Genomic DNA, 19,120 nt, shown 5'->3' with positions numbered 1-19,120 from the left:
CTCACTATTTAACTAGAAAACACAAGAGACTACCAATTTATAAAAAAAAAATAACCAAATACCACACTCCATTAGTCGAATTTAACCCATTATTTAAATGGGTTCTTTTAGCATGACATTCCTTTAGCTTATGGCTTTCATTACCAGCCCATTAAGTGATAATAATTAGAATTTACTAATTCAGGAATTAAGAGGTTCTACTAACTGCTCAACCACTACAACCACAAAACCAACGAGGATTAAAACGTCATTATCGTCGTGTTCTAATCTTGACTTAATACATCGCATTTTTAACGCATTTTTAACGCATTTTTAACGCATTTTTAACGTCAACTAAGAGGCGACAAATTAAGTGGGAGGACAGGTTACTTGAACCCGTTAACCCTAATATTAATTATACACCTATCATCGAGAGTATTATAGCAGGTATCATCAATTATAGCGGCAATCATCAATTATAGCAGGTATCATCAATTATAGCGGCAATCATCAATTATAGCAGCAATCATCAATTATAGCGACAATCATCAATTATAGCAGCCTTCATCAATTATAGCGGCAATCATCAATTATAGCGGCAATCATCAATTATAGCGGCAATCATCAATTATAGCGGCAATCATCAATTATAGCAGCAATCATCAATTATAGTAGCAATCATCAATTATAGCAGCAATCATCAATTATAGCGGCAATCATCAATTATAGCGGCAATCATCAATTATAGCGACAATCATCAATTATAGCAGCCTTCATCAATTATAGCAGCAATCATCAATTATAGCGGCAATCATCAATTATAGCGGCAATCATCAATTATAGCAGCAATCATCAATTATAGCAGCAATCATCAATTATAGCGGCAATCATCAATTATAGCGGCCTTCATCAATTATAGCAGCAATCATCAATTATAGCAGCAATCATCAATTATAGTAGCAATCATCAATTATAGCAGCAATCATCAATTATAGCGGCAATCATCAATTATAGCAGCAATCGTCAATTATAGCAGCAATCATCAATTATAGCAGCCTTCATCAATTATAGCTGCAATCATCAATTATAGCAGCAATCATCAATTATAGCAGCAATCATCAATTATAGTGGCAATCATCAATCACGGAAATTATAAACAATTATAGCAGCAATCATCAATTATAGCAGCAATCATCAATTATAGCAGCCTTCATCAATTATAGCAGCAATCATCAATTATAGCGGCAATCATCAATTATAGCAGCAATCATCAATTATAGCAGCAATCATCAACTATAGCAGCCTTCATCAATTATAGCAGCAATCATCAATTATAGCGGCAATCATCAATTATAGCAGCAATCATCAATTATAGCGGCAATCATCAATTATAGCGACAATCATCAATTACAGCAGCAATCATCAATTATAGCGACAATCATCAATTACAGCGGCAATCATCAATCACGGAAATAAGCAACAATTATAGCAGCAATCATCAATTATACCTGCAAATCATCAGTTATAGCAGTTATCAACAATTATAGCAGATATCAACAATTATAACAGCCGTCAATAATTCAAGCACCTATCAACAATTATAGAAGTTATCACTAATTATAGCACCAATCAGCGATTATAGCACTAATCAACGATTATAGCACTAATAAGAGATTATACCACCAATCAATGATTATAGCACCAATCAACGATTATAGCAGCAATCAGCGATTATAGCACCAATCAACGATTATAGCACCAATCAACGATTACAGCACCAATCAGCGATTATAGCAGCAATCAGCAATTGTAACAGCAATCAGCAATTATAGCACCAATCAACGATTATAGCAGCAATAAACGATTATAGCACCGATCAACGATTATAGCACCAATCAGCGATTATAGCACCAATCAGCAATTATAGCACCAATCAGCAATTATAGCACCAATCAGCAATTATAACAGCAATCAGCAATTATAGCACCAATCATCGATAGCACCAATCAACGATTATAGCACCAATCAACGATTATAGCAGTAATAAACGATTAAATCACCAATCAACGATTATAGCACCAATCATCGATAGCACCAATCAACGATTATAACAGCAATAAACGATTAAATCACCAATCAACGATTATAGCACCAATCATCGATAGCACCAATCAACGATTATAACAGCAATAAACGATTAAATCACCAATCAACGATTATAGCACCAATCAGCGATTATAGCAATAATTAACTATTGAAAAGCTACGTCAGAAAAATTACTGAGGTTGATAGTCAGAATATTTGGCTTAATAAACTTCAAAAGAAAAACAGGCATTAGGCGAGGTTTAAGAATAGAGTTGTGTATCATCTTACAAGGAGGTAGTTAGGTGGTGACAGGAGATCACCTCGAATTGGCACTGTCACTAACAATCATCTTAAGTAAGACACAGTGTGTGTGTGTGTGTGTGTGTGTGTGTGTGTGTATGTGTGTGTGTGTGTGTGTGTGTGTGTGTGTGTGTGTGTGTGTGTGTGTATGTGTGTGTGTATGTGTGTGTGTGTGTATGTGTGTGTGTGTGTATGTGTGTATGTGTGTGTGTGTGTGTGTGTGTGTGTGTGTGTGTATGTGTGTGTGTGTGTGTGTGTGTGTGTGTGTGTGTGTGTGTGTGTGTGTGTGTATGTGTGTGTGTGTGTGTGTGTGTGTGTGTGTGTGTGTGTGTGTGTGTGTGTGTGTGTGTGTGTGTGTGTGTGTGTGGGCGGGGCAAGTCTCACTAGCAAGCCCCGCCCACCTCCTCTGGCGGGATTCGAACCATACTATGCCCCAAAGTGGGTGGAGCCAAGAGATTCCATGTGCTGTTTATCCACCCATTTCTTGAGATGGATTCATCGGATAAATGTAAACAAATCCTTAATCCATCAGTTAACTGAGTATCATCTGATTGTGATCCATCTGATCTGATTGGCAGGTGATTGTGAGGCATTTACAGTGATGAGTGTGTGATGGAAGGAGGAAATAGCGAAGGGTTCATGGTAGTATTCATCACTATTCCTCTCCCAGCTGTTCCCAGGGGCTAGGTGCCCCCAGGCACTCAGAGGCACTCAGTGCCACTCTAGTTGTCTCCGCCTCACTGATCGTTAGTGGTGCTTCGTTGCCCTATCTCTATAGTGCCATGTCTGTGCTCGTTAGCTCCTAGTTTTCGTTAACGAGTGCCATGATTCGGTAAATCAGTGCCACTTTAGAAAACTGGTGCCTGTGGCACATTCCCAGTACCCAGTGCCACATCATCGTTAACCAGTGCCACATCATCGTTAACCACTGCCACGTCACTATAATTAACGAGGAGGTGGATTCTATAATTTACAAGAAAAGCCAATAATTTACATGAACACAGACACTATAATTATCAAATTATATATAATTTAACTATTATAATTTTATCCAAATACTCATAGACAAAATACTGATTCTGTTCAAATACAAACATTAATTTTGTCCAAATAATCATATTGTCCAGATATATTGTCCAAATATTCATATATCGATTCATTTTGTCCAAATACACATTCATAGAGCAATACAAATAATTTCAAATCTTAAGAATTTTGCGTAAAAAATATATATTTTTTTAAAGTGGTGCCATCGTGATCTGCTGGTCGATCTGTTCGCTAAAACTCGTATCGATCTTATAGTGAATATTAACTCAGATTGCAAATTTAAGCTCTTGTTGCAAAGCAATTTGGCTATCTGTGTAATTCGAGGATATATTTCCTGGTGCTCAGAAGGAACTTTTTTGAGATTTGAAAATGTCGACGCCACCGCCTACAAGATTCACTATGGCCAGTGATTCCTTCTCTATCGAGTCCTTGTTATCCTCCCGACGACCTGAATCCCAGCCCCAGCCTCAGACCTTAGCCCTTGAGGGCTCAGCCCTACCTTCCCTCGTCCCAGCGGCCCTCAGACCAGATTCTCAGCCACTCCAAGACCCGCATCTAGTCGCCCTTACTCAACCTAACTCCACTGGAGAACAGATGAGGTCCCGCTCGACCGGCGTCACGCCTCTCTTCTTGGCTAGTTTGAGGGCCAGCTCTGAGCCTCCGCGGGCCGCATCGAGGGCGGAGGGTGACTCCACCGAGGAGGAAGAAGAAGAGGTGGAGGACGAGCTGAGAGATTGCGAAGAGGAGGAAGAGGTGGACCTTGTGGTGGATGATGTTGACAGCTCCCCCTCGACCGTGGGTGCTGGGGCGGTCAACACTCCCTCCCTGTGTGACCAACAGCTTAGTGATGCAGGTCAGTGTTTCACAGACAGACAGACAGACAGACAGAAAGACGTAACCAAACAGACAGACATAGACACAGCAAGAGACAGACAGGTAGAGAGACAGACAAAAACTCAAGCCAACAGAACCAAGACATAATGATAGGATACAAAAACAATATTATATATATATATATATATATATATATATATATATATAAATATATATATATATATATATATATATATTATATATATATATATATATATTAGAAATCTTCACTATTTTGTAACCAACAAACATTGACACAAAATTATTTTAAAACCCAGTACCAAACCCTAGACCAAAAAATTATAATTATCACACTAATAATTCATAATAATTCCTAACAATACAAATTATCCATATTAAGAAACAATTGACAATAATATTACCAATTAAACCCCCTGCAGCATTCTCAAAAAATTAATTTGGTTAATTAATCCTGCAATTATTTTTATAAATTATAATAATATTTCAGAGATATAAGATTATTTGATCTATTTAGTCAACATTATCATTCCTTTCTGTTTCCCTTAAATATATATCTATACACACAATATATATATATATATATATATATATATATATATATATATATATATATATATATATATATATATATATATATTTATGAGAGCAGCAGAGCAAGATTCACCGAGAAGATATATCCGGCAAAATATATATTATATAGCTAGTTGATTATATGTGTGTGATATATTTAATATATGTATAATCATATACCCAGCCAACCAAACAAGAGATACACCGGATATATGTATTACCCGGTGTTCAGACTAAGCGGAGCTACTGTGTGATGTTCCATATTATCGCATGGTATTTTAACCAGCAATGTTAATATCGCCCTATAATTAACAATGGCTTTATGCAAACGAGGTACAGATAAACAAATGGTTATCTTGAGGTTATCTTGAGATGATTTCGGGGCTTTAGTGTCCCCGCGGCCCGGTCCTCGACCAGGCCTCCACCCCCAGGAAGCAGCCCGTGACAGCTGACTAACTCCCAGGTACCTATTTACTGCTAGGTAACAGGGGCATTCAGGGTGAAAGAAACTTTTGCCCATTTGTTTCTGCCTCGTGCGGGAATCGAACCCGCGCCACAGAATTACGAGTCCTGCGCGCTATCCACCAGGCTACGAGGCCCCCATATATATGGTACATATATATTCCACATATTTCCACATATATTCCACATATTTATGTTGAAGGATATAAACGCCAAATAAAGAGATGTGATAAAATCAACATTGAATGATTTTACATGTAAATAATTACTGAAATCACATGAATTAATGATGGAAAAATATACGACAAACTCCATGTGATGCTCAGGAAACTTTCACTCACCACCTTTTGTGGCTCAGGAAACATTTTCACGATGTAAATCCGATATTTCAGCACTTAGGTCTTGACTTAAGCTTATCTTAATTCCATTCAATCGTAATTACCTTCGCTAACGTATCTAACTTAATTTGCGCCTCAATTCTAACTTAATTTTGTCATTCTCAATTAATGTAACTAGCTCTTAACTCCATAACTTAATTAGGCACAAGATATAAACTTAATTTTAAACTTTGTTGCTCATTTATAAGATCATTTACCCTTCTCAAATGGCATAGTTTACCTCTAAAGTAACGTGATATACCACTCTCCTTTTGCCAAATTTATTTTTACTCTGTTATATTCTCTCTCTCTCTCTCTCTCGTTCCAAACCTCTCCCCTTCTAAGCCCTTTGCCCTTTTTCCCTTGAAAGCGCCACACCTATTTCTCCTCAATTACATGTATCACCATTTTCTAAGTTCCCCCTTTCCTCAGTTTTCCTTTTTTCATCTCATTTAAACCCAACTCTCTTGGTTAGTATTTGTCTTACTTCTCTTCTACTCACATTCTCTCTCTCTCCCTTATCTTTCATACTTCCTCTGTGTCCCTTCCTTCATCTTATCCCTCTTTATCACTCCTTCTACTACCACTATTCCCATAATGCCTCCCCACACTTCCTCTCTCTCTCTCTCTTCCCTTCCACCTTGCCTCCTACTCTCCCACTAGGAGGGAGAGATGAAGAATTTCCGACTTTCCTCTTCGTTGTATTCTTCGTTAATCATCGCCTGTTCTACCTTTACTTCTGTCTCCTCGTTCATCTCTCTCTCTCTCATCCTCATTCGTTTCCCATCGGTTCCTATATTATTTTATCCTAATAGTTCTAACTTTAGCGTTTACAGCAATATTAGTAAAACAACAATATCTTTGTGCAGGCGATGAGTCACAATAACGTGGCTGAAGTATGATGACCAGACCACACACTAGAAATTGAAGAGACGACGACGTTTCGGTCCGTCCTGGACCTGGACAAGTCGTCACAATCGACTTGAGAATGGTCCAGGACGGACCGAAACGTCGTCGTCTCTTCAATTTCTAGTGTGTGGTCTGGTCATCAACAATATCTTTATTTTTGGGAGTAAGATTCAGCCCTCAAGGCAGGTGATAGATTGTGATAGATTGCTCAATATCTTGTTTGGGTCTAAGTAGTTATAGGGCATTAATTCCTTCATTCCATCCCAGCGCCCATCCCTCCCTAGTATCCCTTCCATGTGCTATGTAGGCATACTAGCTAAGCGCTTTCCTATCCTTTCCTTTCCCTTCAGGTCTATGCTATCTCCAGGAAGATACGTTTTTTGTATTCAGGTTCCCTTATGTCTACTGGAGTGAGTAGGGTCTAAGACATGACTAAATTATATATATCCTAGGTCCATCACTACTCTGTAAATAAACCTAACCTATCCTATCCTTTGTTCCTATTCTTGGCACATATTGAACAAGATCAGTGATGGCATTTTTTGTTATTTAAAGTAGATAGTGTCGAAAATCCTCATCCTGGACCTTTATAAGAATTTCTATAATTGTAATCCTATGATTTTTAACCTTGTTAGGCTTTACGACAAAATTAATTTATACAGATTTCAAAATCCCCTAAAAATCCAGTTTGAATCCCGTCTAAATTCATCTAAGGACATCAAAGACATCTAAAAAAAAAAAATGCAAAAAACAATGATTTGCGGCTTCAATGCCGCAAATCTAGATTTATACATATGTATAAATATACATAAATAACTGTGTATACATTATATTTGTATTTATGTGATATGTATATATTATATTTGCATAGATTTGATATGTATATATATTAGATTTGAATATATTAATCAAATTTAGATTATACATAATTTATATATAGTTATAATTTCTCTGACCTTAGGAAACGTGAACTGACTCAACTTCAGCCTTTCTAGATTTTGTTTCTTATCTCTCTCTTATCTTGCTATCTTTTTTGGGGCTCAATTTTCACATTTTTCACTTCGCCGTTAGGCTTTCTCTAACACTACCCCTGGAAACACAAACCGAAACTGTCTCTATTTTCCGCTTGTAACAACTTGTAATAAAGTTGTTACATCTTGGCTTAATGTGTTTATGACGTATTGGAACGTTGTTACAACTTGATATATTGGTTGTTATAACTGGTTAGGTGGTGTTAAAACTTGTTCGAACGTTGTACCAACGTCGTAGTTTCGGTGTGTGTTTGGAGGGACGTGCATTTTGTAAAAACCCATTACAAAAAAAAACTTTTGTACTGACGGTAAAGTTGTATTGACTCCAGAATCTTCCTCTAGCGTCACTACAAAAGCCTCCCTAATCAATACACTTCCATATGTGAGGTACAGTAACATAAAAAGGGATTATCAACTGCAACTTTTCTCTGTACAAACAACAATTTCGACCTTTGGATCTTCCCAATTACGCAAAACGGCAAAAATCGGTTTGGAAATTGGCTGACGGCCATTAACCGCTTTCACTTCGACAATTAAAATATAAAACGAATGGTAAATAAAGCAAAATTATTTCGCAAACAATTGCAAACTTACAACAAAAAAATAAAAAAAATGTACAAATGAAGGCCAGGCCGTATTGCAATAATATTAATAAATTACAATAACTACAATAGCAGCTATTATTGTAATTTATTGTGGTTATTATACTGCTATTGTGACTAATAGCATAATACCCACAACAGCAACGTAATAGGCTGTAAACAATAGCTGCCTATTACAAGGTCGCATACAAAAGTAGTTTAATCTGCCCTAGAATTCGGGCTTATGCTAAAGAGTTAGTCGTGGAGCCGAAGCGAGTCCTTCGCCGCCGCCTCCGTCGTTACTTAGCCCCCAAGTAGCTCTTCCAGAAGGTATAACTCAAGTCTATTAAGTCGCATCAACCCAACCTCCAAATATGATAGCACCAGTAATGAATATGGAGCCCGATAACTTGATATCCCCTTCGTAAAAAACGCAGTGGTTTAGCCTAAGACAGTCAGAACATATATGTTATCATTAGGCCAATTAAACGTCATAATTGCTGTAGTTTTCATGTCTCTAAACCGCTGATTTTTTTGACGTCAAGGGTCGATTGCGTAAAAAGTGCAGTGCGTTCACTTATGAGGGCAGATATCACTGATATCTGCCCTCTTACATTGATATCACTGATATCTATCAATGAATAAAATATTGATCATTAGATCGAAAATTTTGTCTACATTTTCCTCTATTGGTGTACTACAAAAAACAATAAAAACTACATCAATATAAACTAACCTCTTCTAGGATAAATATACCCAATCCTAGACCTAATATTTTAGGCCTAGTGTAGTACATAAATGCACTGTATTAGGCTTTGGGAAGGCTAGGCTAGATTATTGTATTTGGCTCTTGAAAATCAGTCGTATAAAATATAGAATTTTGAATTGTAAATGCATCCACATTTTATATATCAGCTTCAGAGTTGTTCTATATACTAACATTTTAAGAAATTTTAATATTACACAATACAAGCATAAAAATGTTTCAAACTTGCCCCTGGCTTGAATTTCCAAGATGAAATCGGTTTTTGTAAATAATTTTGTGGGTATTCAATTTTGTATACATATATTTATTTGTATAATAGTTCTTACATTCATGTAAAGCCACTAGTAGGCGTAGCGTTTCGGGCAAGTCCTTAATCCTAATTTTCCCTGGAATACGACCCGCCAAATCGTTTAACAACCAGGAAGCCATTCACTGCTGGGTGAACAGAAGCTACAGTTAATGGTTGGCGTCCAGTCAATCCTCCTCGGACAGGATACGCACCCAGGCCAGAGCGCTTGCGAAGCGCCGGGCGAATGTTTTACCACTGCGCCACGGGGATTGCAATTGGCAAAAGCGTGAAAAAAACTGACTTCTTAACCCTAGGAGTGCTATAGAGGATAATTTATAATCCCCAACCGTCCACAAGAGGTTGGGCACCATTCCTGCCCATCGTCCCATCCCAAAATCTTATTTTAATCCCTTCCAAGTGTTATATAGTCGTATAAGTTTGGTGCTTTACCCTGATAGTTCTTTTTTCCCTTCAACCAAGCTTGACCCGGGTCACGGAGAGGTCACCCAGCGGAACCCGTCTGACCCGGCGACCTGACGAGTCGGGTGTCGGCGCCACGGGCTGTTATTAATTACGATCTAACGAGGCTATTAGCATTCTGACGGGCCGCTTCTCTTGGTGCAGTTCCCCGGAGTTGGGTGTACTGTTTCGTCCGTCAATGCCGCCCACCCTCTCCGCCCACTTCCCGCCCATCTCACGTTCCCTAGCCGCCCGAACGCTTCTCCATTCCACTCATTCCCCGCCCATCCCACCCCAAACACCCATAAATAATGAGGTGTTCTTCCTAAGCGGTCACCGGTACAAGGCTTCGATGCACTCTTTCAACTCGGTTTCAACTCTTTTTAACCATGTCGTAGCTTAGTCGATTAAGGCAGCGTCTGGGATGCTCCCGGACGCAGGTTCGAATCCTCGTCACGGCCCTTGGGGATTTGTTCATAAGACTTAGATGGGTTGGTATGACTGTCCAGTGAGCGGGTATGACTGTCCAGTGAGCGGGTAGAACTGTCCAGTGTGCGGGTAGAACTGTCCGCTGTGCGGATAGAACTGTCCACGACCTCTGTTCGAACCCCGACTTTGTTAATGCTTCACCCACGTAGATCAAATACAAATAATCGCCAATAGAACCTGAACACTAAACCTAACCTATCCCTAACTATACAGAAAACTGTAATATATATATATATATATATATATATATATATATATATATATATATATATATATGAATTACTTTACGAGAACAAATACATGACGTATTTGTCACCTCTTGGGTGGATTAATCTTCATTAATCAATCAATCAATCAATCGAGAACAAAGCTATTTTAATTAATAGGGGGAGGCCGCTGCTTTAACGAGCCAGCCTGAGGACAGATTGTTCAAAATAAAACAAAACACGTGATCCAAACATGAAACATACATTAGTGAAAACGGATTACATCACCCATTTTCTTTATTGATCTCTGGTCGACTGTTATTTACCGTTATTTCAGATTTGTAAGTGTTTTACCATTTATATCTTTCCATTTATTCCCTTTCCCCTTGCCAAATTTATCGTATTCTGCCGTACGACGATGATAATATTATATATACATATATATATTATATATAGTGAGGGTACCACCTCTGGTGCCAATGAGGGGACCCATAGCCTCGGAGAAGAAAATAAAAAGTATTCAGAGAAGACATTGTGGTTTCTCACTGATATTATCTTCTCCTACCACCCCTATTCTTTAGTATGTACACATATATATTCGTTTATTTGAACTGTGTTACAGAAAAAGGAGTTACATATAGGGTACAAAGATGGTTATCATATATATATATATGGGGTTGGTCTTGCTTCTTGTAGGTCAGTGTTCAATCCCCCGACTCTCGAAATGATTGGGGTCTGATTCTTTGCCTTTTTTCCTGTCTAGAATCATTATCCACCCATCCCTTCCAAGTGCTATATAGCCGTAATGGCTTAATATTTTCTCCGGATTATCTTACCTCCTTGTATAACGTCCCTTTCCCGCCCTGCAGAGGACGCGAAGTCTTGCGAGGAGCGTAAGAAGAGACCAAGAACGGCCTTCACCGCCTCCCAGATCAAGGCGCTCGAGCAGGAGTTCGAGAAGAACAAGTACCTCTCCGTGAGCAAGCGCCTCCAGCTTTCCAAGCAACTCAAGCTTACCGAGACTCAGGTAAGCTTTGCAAGGAATTTAATTTGGAATTGACAGTTTCATGGCACTTTTGTACATTGACTCGGTTAAAAACGTACTTGAACCTCTTATGGTCACTCATATTTCTGAATTATTAGAGCGCTTGACCTCCCAGGCAAATCTGCAAAGTTTACATCAAAGAAAATTGAATTTGATGGTGGACTCAAACAATTCCATCAATCCCTATAGAGGAATATCAAAGCTACCTCAAGAGCTTATACTGACCAACCAGCAAGTATACTTTAGTCCTGGACGTAGCCCAGGACTAAAATATATTCTTTATATATGTATATATATACACGCAGAAGTGGGGTTAAATGCCAATAAAGAGCACTTTATTGGCATTAAGTTTTATCCAATTTTGAACATTTAATAAATATATTAATATATGTATATAGGCAGAACAATTTTCATATAATGCCTGATCAATAAATTCCAATTAAAAAAAATCTAGAGTCAGGCTTTTATTGAATGTAATAGAAATTATATTCCCATTTTTTATTATTATTTGAGGGGATTCTAAAATAAATTAGGGCCCAATTTTTGCAAGTGACGGATTCAAAATAAAATGAGTCCCTCTCTTCTTGGTTCTTTTCCCTCGTGTGTCCCCTCGTTCAGGTGTCATAACTAGCAGTTGTAAGCTTCACATTTGTGAGCTTAATCAAGCTGCGCTGTAAAGCTTAAGGAATAAAATATCACCCACACTTCCAACATCCACTGAGGGCGTACGCTACTAGAGAGAGAGAGAGAGAGAGAGAGAGAGAGAGAGAGAGAGAGAGAGAGAGAGAGAGAGAGAGAGAGAGAGAGAGGGGGGGGAGAGAGAGAGAGAGAGAGAGAGAGAGGGGGGAGAGAGAGAGGGGGGAGAGAGAGAGGGGGGAGAGAGAGAGGGGAGGGAGGGAGAGAGAGAGAGGGGGGAGAGAGAGAGGGGAGGGAGAGAGAGAGGGGAGAGAGAGAGAGAGAGAGAGAGAGAGAGAGAGAGAGAGAGAGAGAGAGAGAGAGAGAGAGAGAGAGAGAGAGAGAGAGAGAGAGAGAGAGAGAGACAGAGCCAGAGACAGAGCCAGAGCCAGAGAGAGAGACAGAGAGACAGACAGAGAGAAATCTAAAAATGGCGGGAAAATAAAGCACTTACAGCTTTCCAGGATGTGAAAGTTACCGAAACAGATCAGAAAAACAAAGAAAGAAAGGAGAAGTGAGAGTGAAAACAGAACGAAGAGAAGAGAATAAAAGAGCATTAGAGGAGAAACTAGAGACGTTGTAGTTTATACAGACCTTGACTTGTTAATTCTGATGAACCGTGTGAGTGGAGAAGAACTGGGGCCAGATTCACGAACGCACTTACGCAAGTACTTACGAACGTGTACATCTTTCCTCAATCTTTGGCGGCTTTGGTTACATTTATTAAACAGTTTACAAGCATGAAAACTTGCCAATCAACTGTTGTTATTGTTATAAACAGCCTCCTGGTGCTTCGGAGCTCATTAACTGTTTAATAATTGTAAACAAAGCCGCCAAAGATTGAGAAAAGATGTCCAGGTTCGTAAGTGTTTGCGTAACTTCTTCGTGAATCTGGCCCCAAGAACCTCAGAAACTGAATCACCACATGTTGAAACGTGTTTCAACATTCAACACGTGTTTGAAACGTGTTTCAACACGTGTTTGACACGTGTTTGACACGTGTTTGAAACGTGTTTCAACACGTCAACTCTTTTGACTGTTCAAACTGACACACAAACTAGTGCCAAAGTTCACTCTATAAGGGCCAGAGACGAAACAAACTGCTAACAGAAACTAGACGAATTAGGTTAACTGAAGATTAAATATTTCTTTTCCAGATTAAGATATGGTTCCAGAACCGAAGGACTAAATGGAAGAGGAAGTACACCAATGACCTGGAACTGATGGCACAACAATATTACTCCGCCCTGGGGGTCCTCAGTCCTCGGCCCATGGTGGTAGGGGATAGACTATGGTGAGTTGTGGTGGTGGATAGATTGTGGTGGTACCTATTAGTGACTATTGGGGAGTGAGGTTCACTTCCTTCCCTGGAAACACAAACCGAAACTGTCTCTATTTTCCTCTTGTTACAACTTGTAATAAAGTTGTTACATCTTGGCTTAACGTGTTTATGACGTATTAGAACGTTGTTACAACTTGCTATATTGCTTGTTATAACTGGTTAGGTGTTAAAACTTGTTCCAACGTTGTACTAACGTCGTAGTTTCGGTGTGTGTTTGGCGGGTTATGCCCCCTATCTACTAATCCCAGCTGTTGCTAGTACATTATAATTTAGCTGTTGTGATTTTGAATTTGTTGAATCTGGCCTTGAAGTTGTGGATGGAGGTGGCTTCTACAACTTCCTCTTATAGTGCAACCCGTTCTCGCAAATTCGTAAAGTCAATATTGACTTATTAAATAAGAGCATAGGTGACATACTAAACATAATAGATACCCTTAAAAAGCTTCATAGAAAATACCGACCTTACCTAACCTTGTTAGTATGTTAAGATAAGCATCTTATAGCTTCGTAATTAAAATTGTTATTTAACCTATTATAGGTATAGGTTAAGTAATAATTGTAATTACGAAGCAATAAGATGCTTATCTTAACATACTAACAAGGTTAGGTAAGGTCGGTGTTTTCTATGAAGCTTTTTAAGGGTATCTATTATGTTTAGTATGTCACCTATGCACTTATTCAATAAGTCAATATTGACTATAGTGCATTCCACTTGCACTGAAAGTACGAGTATTTCCTTACAGTTCTTTTACTTATTTGAGTTTCCAGCTTCCACTTGTGTCCTCTTGTCTTACTTTCTCTTAAATAAATGAGGTTATCCTTGTGCATTATGTATATTCCTCTCAGTATCTTGTATGTTGTGACCATATCTCCTTTGTACTATCCTCTAAGGTTGCGAGATTTTGTCGCCTGCCTGTTTCACCCTTTTTGTTAATATTGGGACTATGTCTTTTTCCAGTCTTCTGGTAAATTTCCTATTCAAGCGTTGTGGTGGTGGTGGTGATGGTGGTGATTGTGGTGGTGATGGTGATGGTGGTGAGGGATATAGATTGTGGTGAGATATAGTCTTCTCAGGTTATAGTGACCTTCAGAGCTCTCCTGAGGCTGTACTCATCTTTTTGACTTCTATCTCCAAGAACTATTTTCATTACCTTACACTTTTTTAAGAGTCAAATCTATTAGCCACCTCTCTGCCCAATCCTGCAGGATATCAAGTCGTCTCTGCAATCGCCCTCTGTGCCTTAGTTCCCTCGTTATATCATCCTGCAAGCCCCAAATACTGAGGAAAAACATATTGAACATACTGGAGTAAGTTCACATAGAGCAGAAACAGAATGGGTCCTAGGACTGAACCTTGTGGATCCAAGTAAATTCAGTAGAATTTCTGCTTGCAATTCTTATACCCATGTCGTAGCTGAGTAGATTAAGGCAGCGTCTGGAATGCTCCCGGACGTAGGTTCGAATCCTCATCACGGCCCTTGTGGATTTGGTCATTTGATGCATCAGGCTATTGTGATTTCTGTGTGTAGTGTAACCACCATTCTTGCTGTTCTTGTCAACTCTAATTTCACAATGACTACTTCCTCTTCACTATTTTCTTGCCCAATTTAATTCACAACGTGTATATGGGGGCAAGTTGGTGGCAGAAAATAATGATAATACTAAAAAACTCAATCCCTAGCCTGTCTTACCACTTGGATAGATCAGTACCACGATGGTCTTGCTTCTGTCTTCCTATCCGAGCTCCAATTCTATCCTCTTGCAACCCGTTCTCGCAAATTTAATAAGTCAATATTGACTTATTAAATATGTGCATAGGTGACATACTTAACATAATAGATACCCTTAAAAAGATTCATAGAAAACACCGACCTTACCTAACCTACTTAGTATGTTAAGATAAGCATCCCTCATATCCGTTCCATGTGCTATATATTCATTGAGGCTTAGCGCTCGGTGAGTTACGGGAGTTTCGTTCGCCCTATGCCCCTGTTACCTAGCAGTAAAATAGGTACCTGGGTGTTAGCTGTCACGGGCTGCTTCCTGAGGGTGGAGGCCTGGTCGAGGACCGGGCCGCGGGGACACTAAAGCCCCGAAATCATCTCAAGATAACCTCAAGATACCCATCCTTCAATATACACAGAAATCACTATAGCGTGATATATCAAATGAACAAATCCACAAGAGCTGTGATGAGAGTTCGAACCTACGACCGGGATGAGGAGCGTCTGAGATCATCCTGGATGTAGGATCGAACCCTCATCACGGCTCTTGTGGAGTTGTTCATTTACCCATCATTCTGTTCCCGATATATTTTGGGTCACTTGTTGTTGAAGTATATCAGGTCCTTCATATATGATTTTCCTTGATATAAGCTGCGAATTAGAGACGTTATTGGTCCTTAGTATGATGTTTCCTTCATGTTAAGAATTCTTAGATTATTTTCGCAATTTTCAAGAGGTTGGGAAGGCGTGAGTGTGTGTGTGTGTGTGTGTGTGTGTGTGTGTGTGTGTGTGTGTGTGTGTGTGTGTGTGTGTGTGCGTGTGCGTGTGCGTGTGTGTGTGTGTGTACTCACCTATTTATGCTTGCGGGGGTTGAGCTCTGGCTCTTTGGTCCCGCCTCTCAACAGTCAATCAACTGATGTACACATACATGTGTGTGTGTGTGTGTGTGTGTGTGTGTGTGTGTGTGTGTGTGTGTGTGTGTGTGTGTGTGTGATTAAGTGTAGTTACAGGATGAGAACTACGCTTGTGGTGTCCCGTCTTCCCAGCACTCTTTGTCATATAACGCTTTGAAAGTACTGTGTGTGTGTGTGTGTGTGTGTGTGTGTGTGTGTGTGTGTGTGTGTGTGTGTGTGTGTGTGTGTGTGTGTGTGTGTGTGTGTACGTACAGACATGTGTAGGTAAATGTATGTTTGCGTGTCCAAGCCAAATTGTTCCTGCAAGAGTTAGGATAAACATCTCGGTTCATATTAAAGTAAAACTAACTAACTACAAACACTAAATACCAGCTATATAAGCCCTTAAGGAACCACGCCATTAGAGCTGTTGAATGAAAACACTCCCAATAGCTAACAAAGACTTTATCTTAACCAATAAGGATCATTTCTCCTCTCCAACAGGCTCTTCAACTACTCAGCCGGACACCCGAACCAGCACACAGTGGGTCTCCATAGCAACGGCTTGCCCCTTCTCCCCTCTCATGTTTTGCCTCCCCTTCCACCCCACTGTCTCCCCTCTATGCCCCTCCCATCCTCATTGGTTGCCGCCTCCGGAGAGCGGCCAATCCTGCATCCGAGTCCTATCAACCCTCTTGCTGACCGCCACCTGATTGGTGAGCCGCCCGGCTTTTCTCAGAGTCCGCTCTCTCCTATTGGCTCAAGAACCCTGCCCACGCTGACGTCATCGATGTACACACCCGCCCCGACCAATCACCTCTCGGCCCTTACCTCTCTTCACAACACCATTAACAACTTAGGACACCCAAACCAACAGGAAAATCGATCTGGAGTTTAAATATAAATCTCTCGCAACGAAAAAAAAAAAACACATTTCCTTATTTTATATTTAATTGCATGTTTCAGCTGGTAACAAACTCTTAAGATATTAGTAAGTTATTTTTTTTTTATTAAATCGGGTAAAAAATAATTTATAATTTTGAATTACCGGTGAGTGAGGTCGCCATTTTGTTTATCAGTCGCAGAAAGATGAAGAAAATACTGTTAAGAATTTCAAGGGGGTACAAACCTAAGTTTAGTTGTCCAAGATGCTGGCGACCTAACTTAACTGGTACTCAAGGGCACGATGGCGCTCAAGGCCTGAATTGAGGACTTAAGTCTTATTAGTAAACAAAAAGTATTGTAATTCCATGTTTTTTGTAATAAAGACTGAAGATATCAAAGTCGTTATTGTATTCCGAAACGCCCAATATATTTGGCCGAAACGCTGCGCGTACCAGTGGCTTCACAAGAATGTAATTACTATGCTATGTATCCTCACAATCCCATTGTACCTTCTTGTATATATATAAATAAATAAATAAAATAAAATAAAATAATACCATACAGCTGTATATCAGTATAACATTCTATACAACTGTATACTTGTATAACATCCCCTACAATGATGTAAATAGTATTATTGTGCGAGTCATTTGACTATTAGTTTGTTATTCTCGTCTCTGAATTATGTAAGTTTATGTAAAGTACATAAGGTATGTGTACGCACGCACGCACGCACTAGCGAGAGTGAATAAAGTCTAAAAGTCTAATGATGGGACAATATAGTTAGTTTAATCATGGGACAATACAGTCCCATGATTAATATCATGGAAAAACAGACGACAATTAATATGTTAGGCATGTTGTGTATGAAAGCATGTTGTGTATGAAAACATGTTGTGTATGAAAACATTTTCTGCAGACATATACACTGTTTTTGTCTGCGTCTGTACAGTCTGTTCTTTCAATACTCCATTCACCTGGGCACTAGGAGGCTCGAACCTTGAACCCTGAGTGTGAGAAACGGAAATTCTATCGACCAAGCTATTTCTATCTTCTATTATAGTCTCACTACTAATAGATGTGTGTGTGGGACGGATTGATTGATTGATAAAGATTAAGCCACCCAAGAGGTGGCACGGGCATGAATAGCCCGTAAAAGTGGGAGGGAGGGTACCATTGGTCTATATACCCTGGGATCATGGGTGGGGTTACCTTACCTTGAGGTTACCTTGAGGTGCTTCCGGGGCTTAGCGTCCCCGCGGCCCGGTCGTCGACCAGGCCTCCTGGTTGCCGGAGTACCAGTACTGGGGTACCATGGGACTATACACCCCTGGGAACATGGAAGGTTCCGTGGGATTAATACCATAAAAGAACGCAGCAGTAATTGTTGACACACAAGTTTCAGCCCCGCTCCGGCGCCAGGTAAGTCCATCACGGGCTCACCATAGCCCGTGCTACTTGGAACTTTTAGTTCCCAGTAGCTTAATCTTAAACAACAACGATTGTTGACAAATACTACAGCAGTGACAACAGACTATCATTACACTTACTCTACACGAGTAGAGCTAAACCAGCTGAGCAGTCTTAGACCAGTTTGTGTACATCTTATTTTTTTAGAATTATATATCATACAAGCTACTGCAGTGCGGCATGTTGACATTTGGACAGCCATTAGGGCAAGTGCAGTGCTCTCGTGGTCTTTATGTATAAACGAATTATAAGTCTCCAATACTGTTCCTTTGAGAAGTATTAGTTTTTCGGTATTCCATTTGCTGAATGAAATGTATGACACTTGAATTAAAGGGTATAGATATAGTGGAATATCATTAGCTTATACATTGCATACAAAAGTAATGTTCTATTTGATGGATGTGTGTATATGTATGTATTAACACGATGTACTGAACGGGGTGAGACTAGCTTAAGCTACCTCATCCCTTTGTGTGTATTTTACCTCAATAAACTTATTTCAATTTCCATTTCCATTTCCATTTGATGAGGTTGGCAAGCACTTCTATTCAATCATGTTTGGGACCTTTGGAATATTTGACAAGCCGCCGACTTCCTGCCCTCATTGAGTCCAATAATATTAGTGGCCCTCAGGTAAATTCAGGTAAATGTTCTATACAGGTTGCGTCCTCGTGCGTTGGT

At 39.5% G+C, this 19,120-nt stretch overlaps 1 protein-coding gene across 1 annotated transcript; it reads left to right on the top strand.

The window, feature by feature from the left end:
- Positions 1–3,780: 3,780 nt before the first annotated feature.
- On the top strand, positions 3,781–17,289 carry LOC123747129 (homeobox protein MSH-D-like). The gene is made up of 4 exons (XM_045729146.2): positions 3,781–4,264; positions 11,275–11,432; positions 13,283–13,419; positions 16,589–17,289. Exons 1-4 carry the CDS (start codon positions 3,781–3,783, stop codon positions 16,980–16,982), a joined length of 1,173 nt encoding a protein of 390 aa, XP_045585102.2. The 3' UTR covers positions 16,983–17,289.
- Positions 17,290–19,120: the final 1,831 nt, after the last annotated feature.

This window comes from Procambarus clarkii, chromosome 77 (genome assembly GCF_040958095.1).
Source record: "Procambarus clarkii isolate CNS0578487 chromosome 77, FALCON_Pclarkii_2.0, whole genome shotgun sequence".
Classification (NCBI taxonomy): Eukaryota; Metazoa; Arthropoda; class Malacostraca; order Decapoda; family Cambaridae; genus Procambarus; species Procambarus clarkii.
The sequence above is the reverse complement of the archived record's forward strand: the minus strand, read 5'-3'. Positions and strand labels throughout refer to the sequence as shown.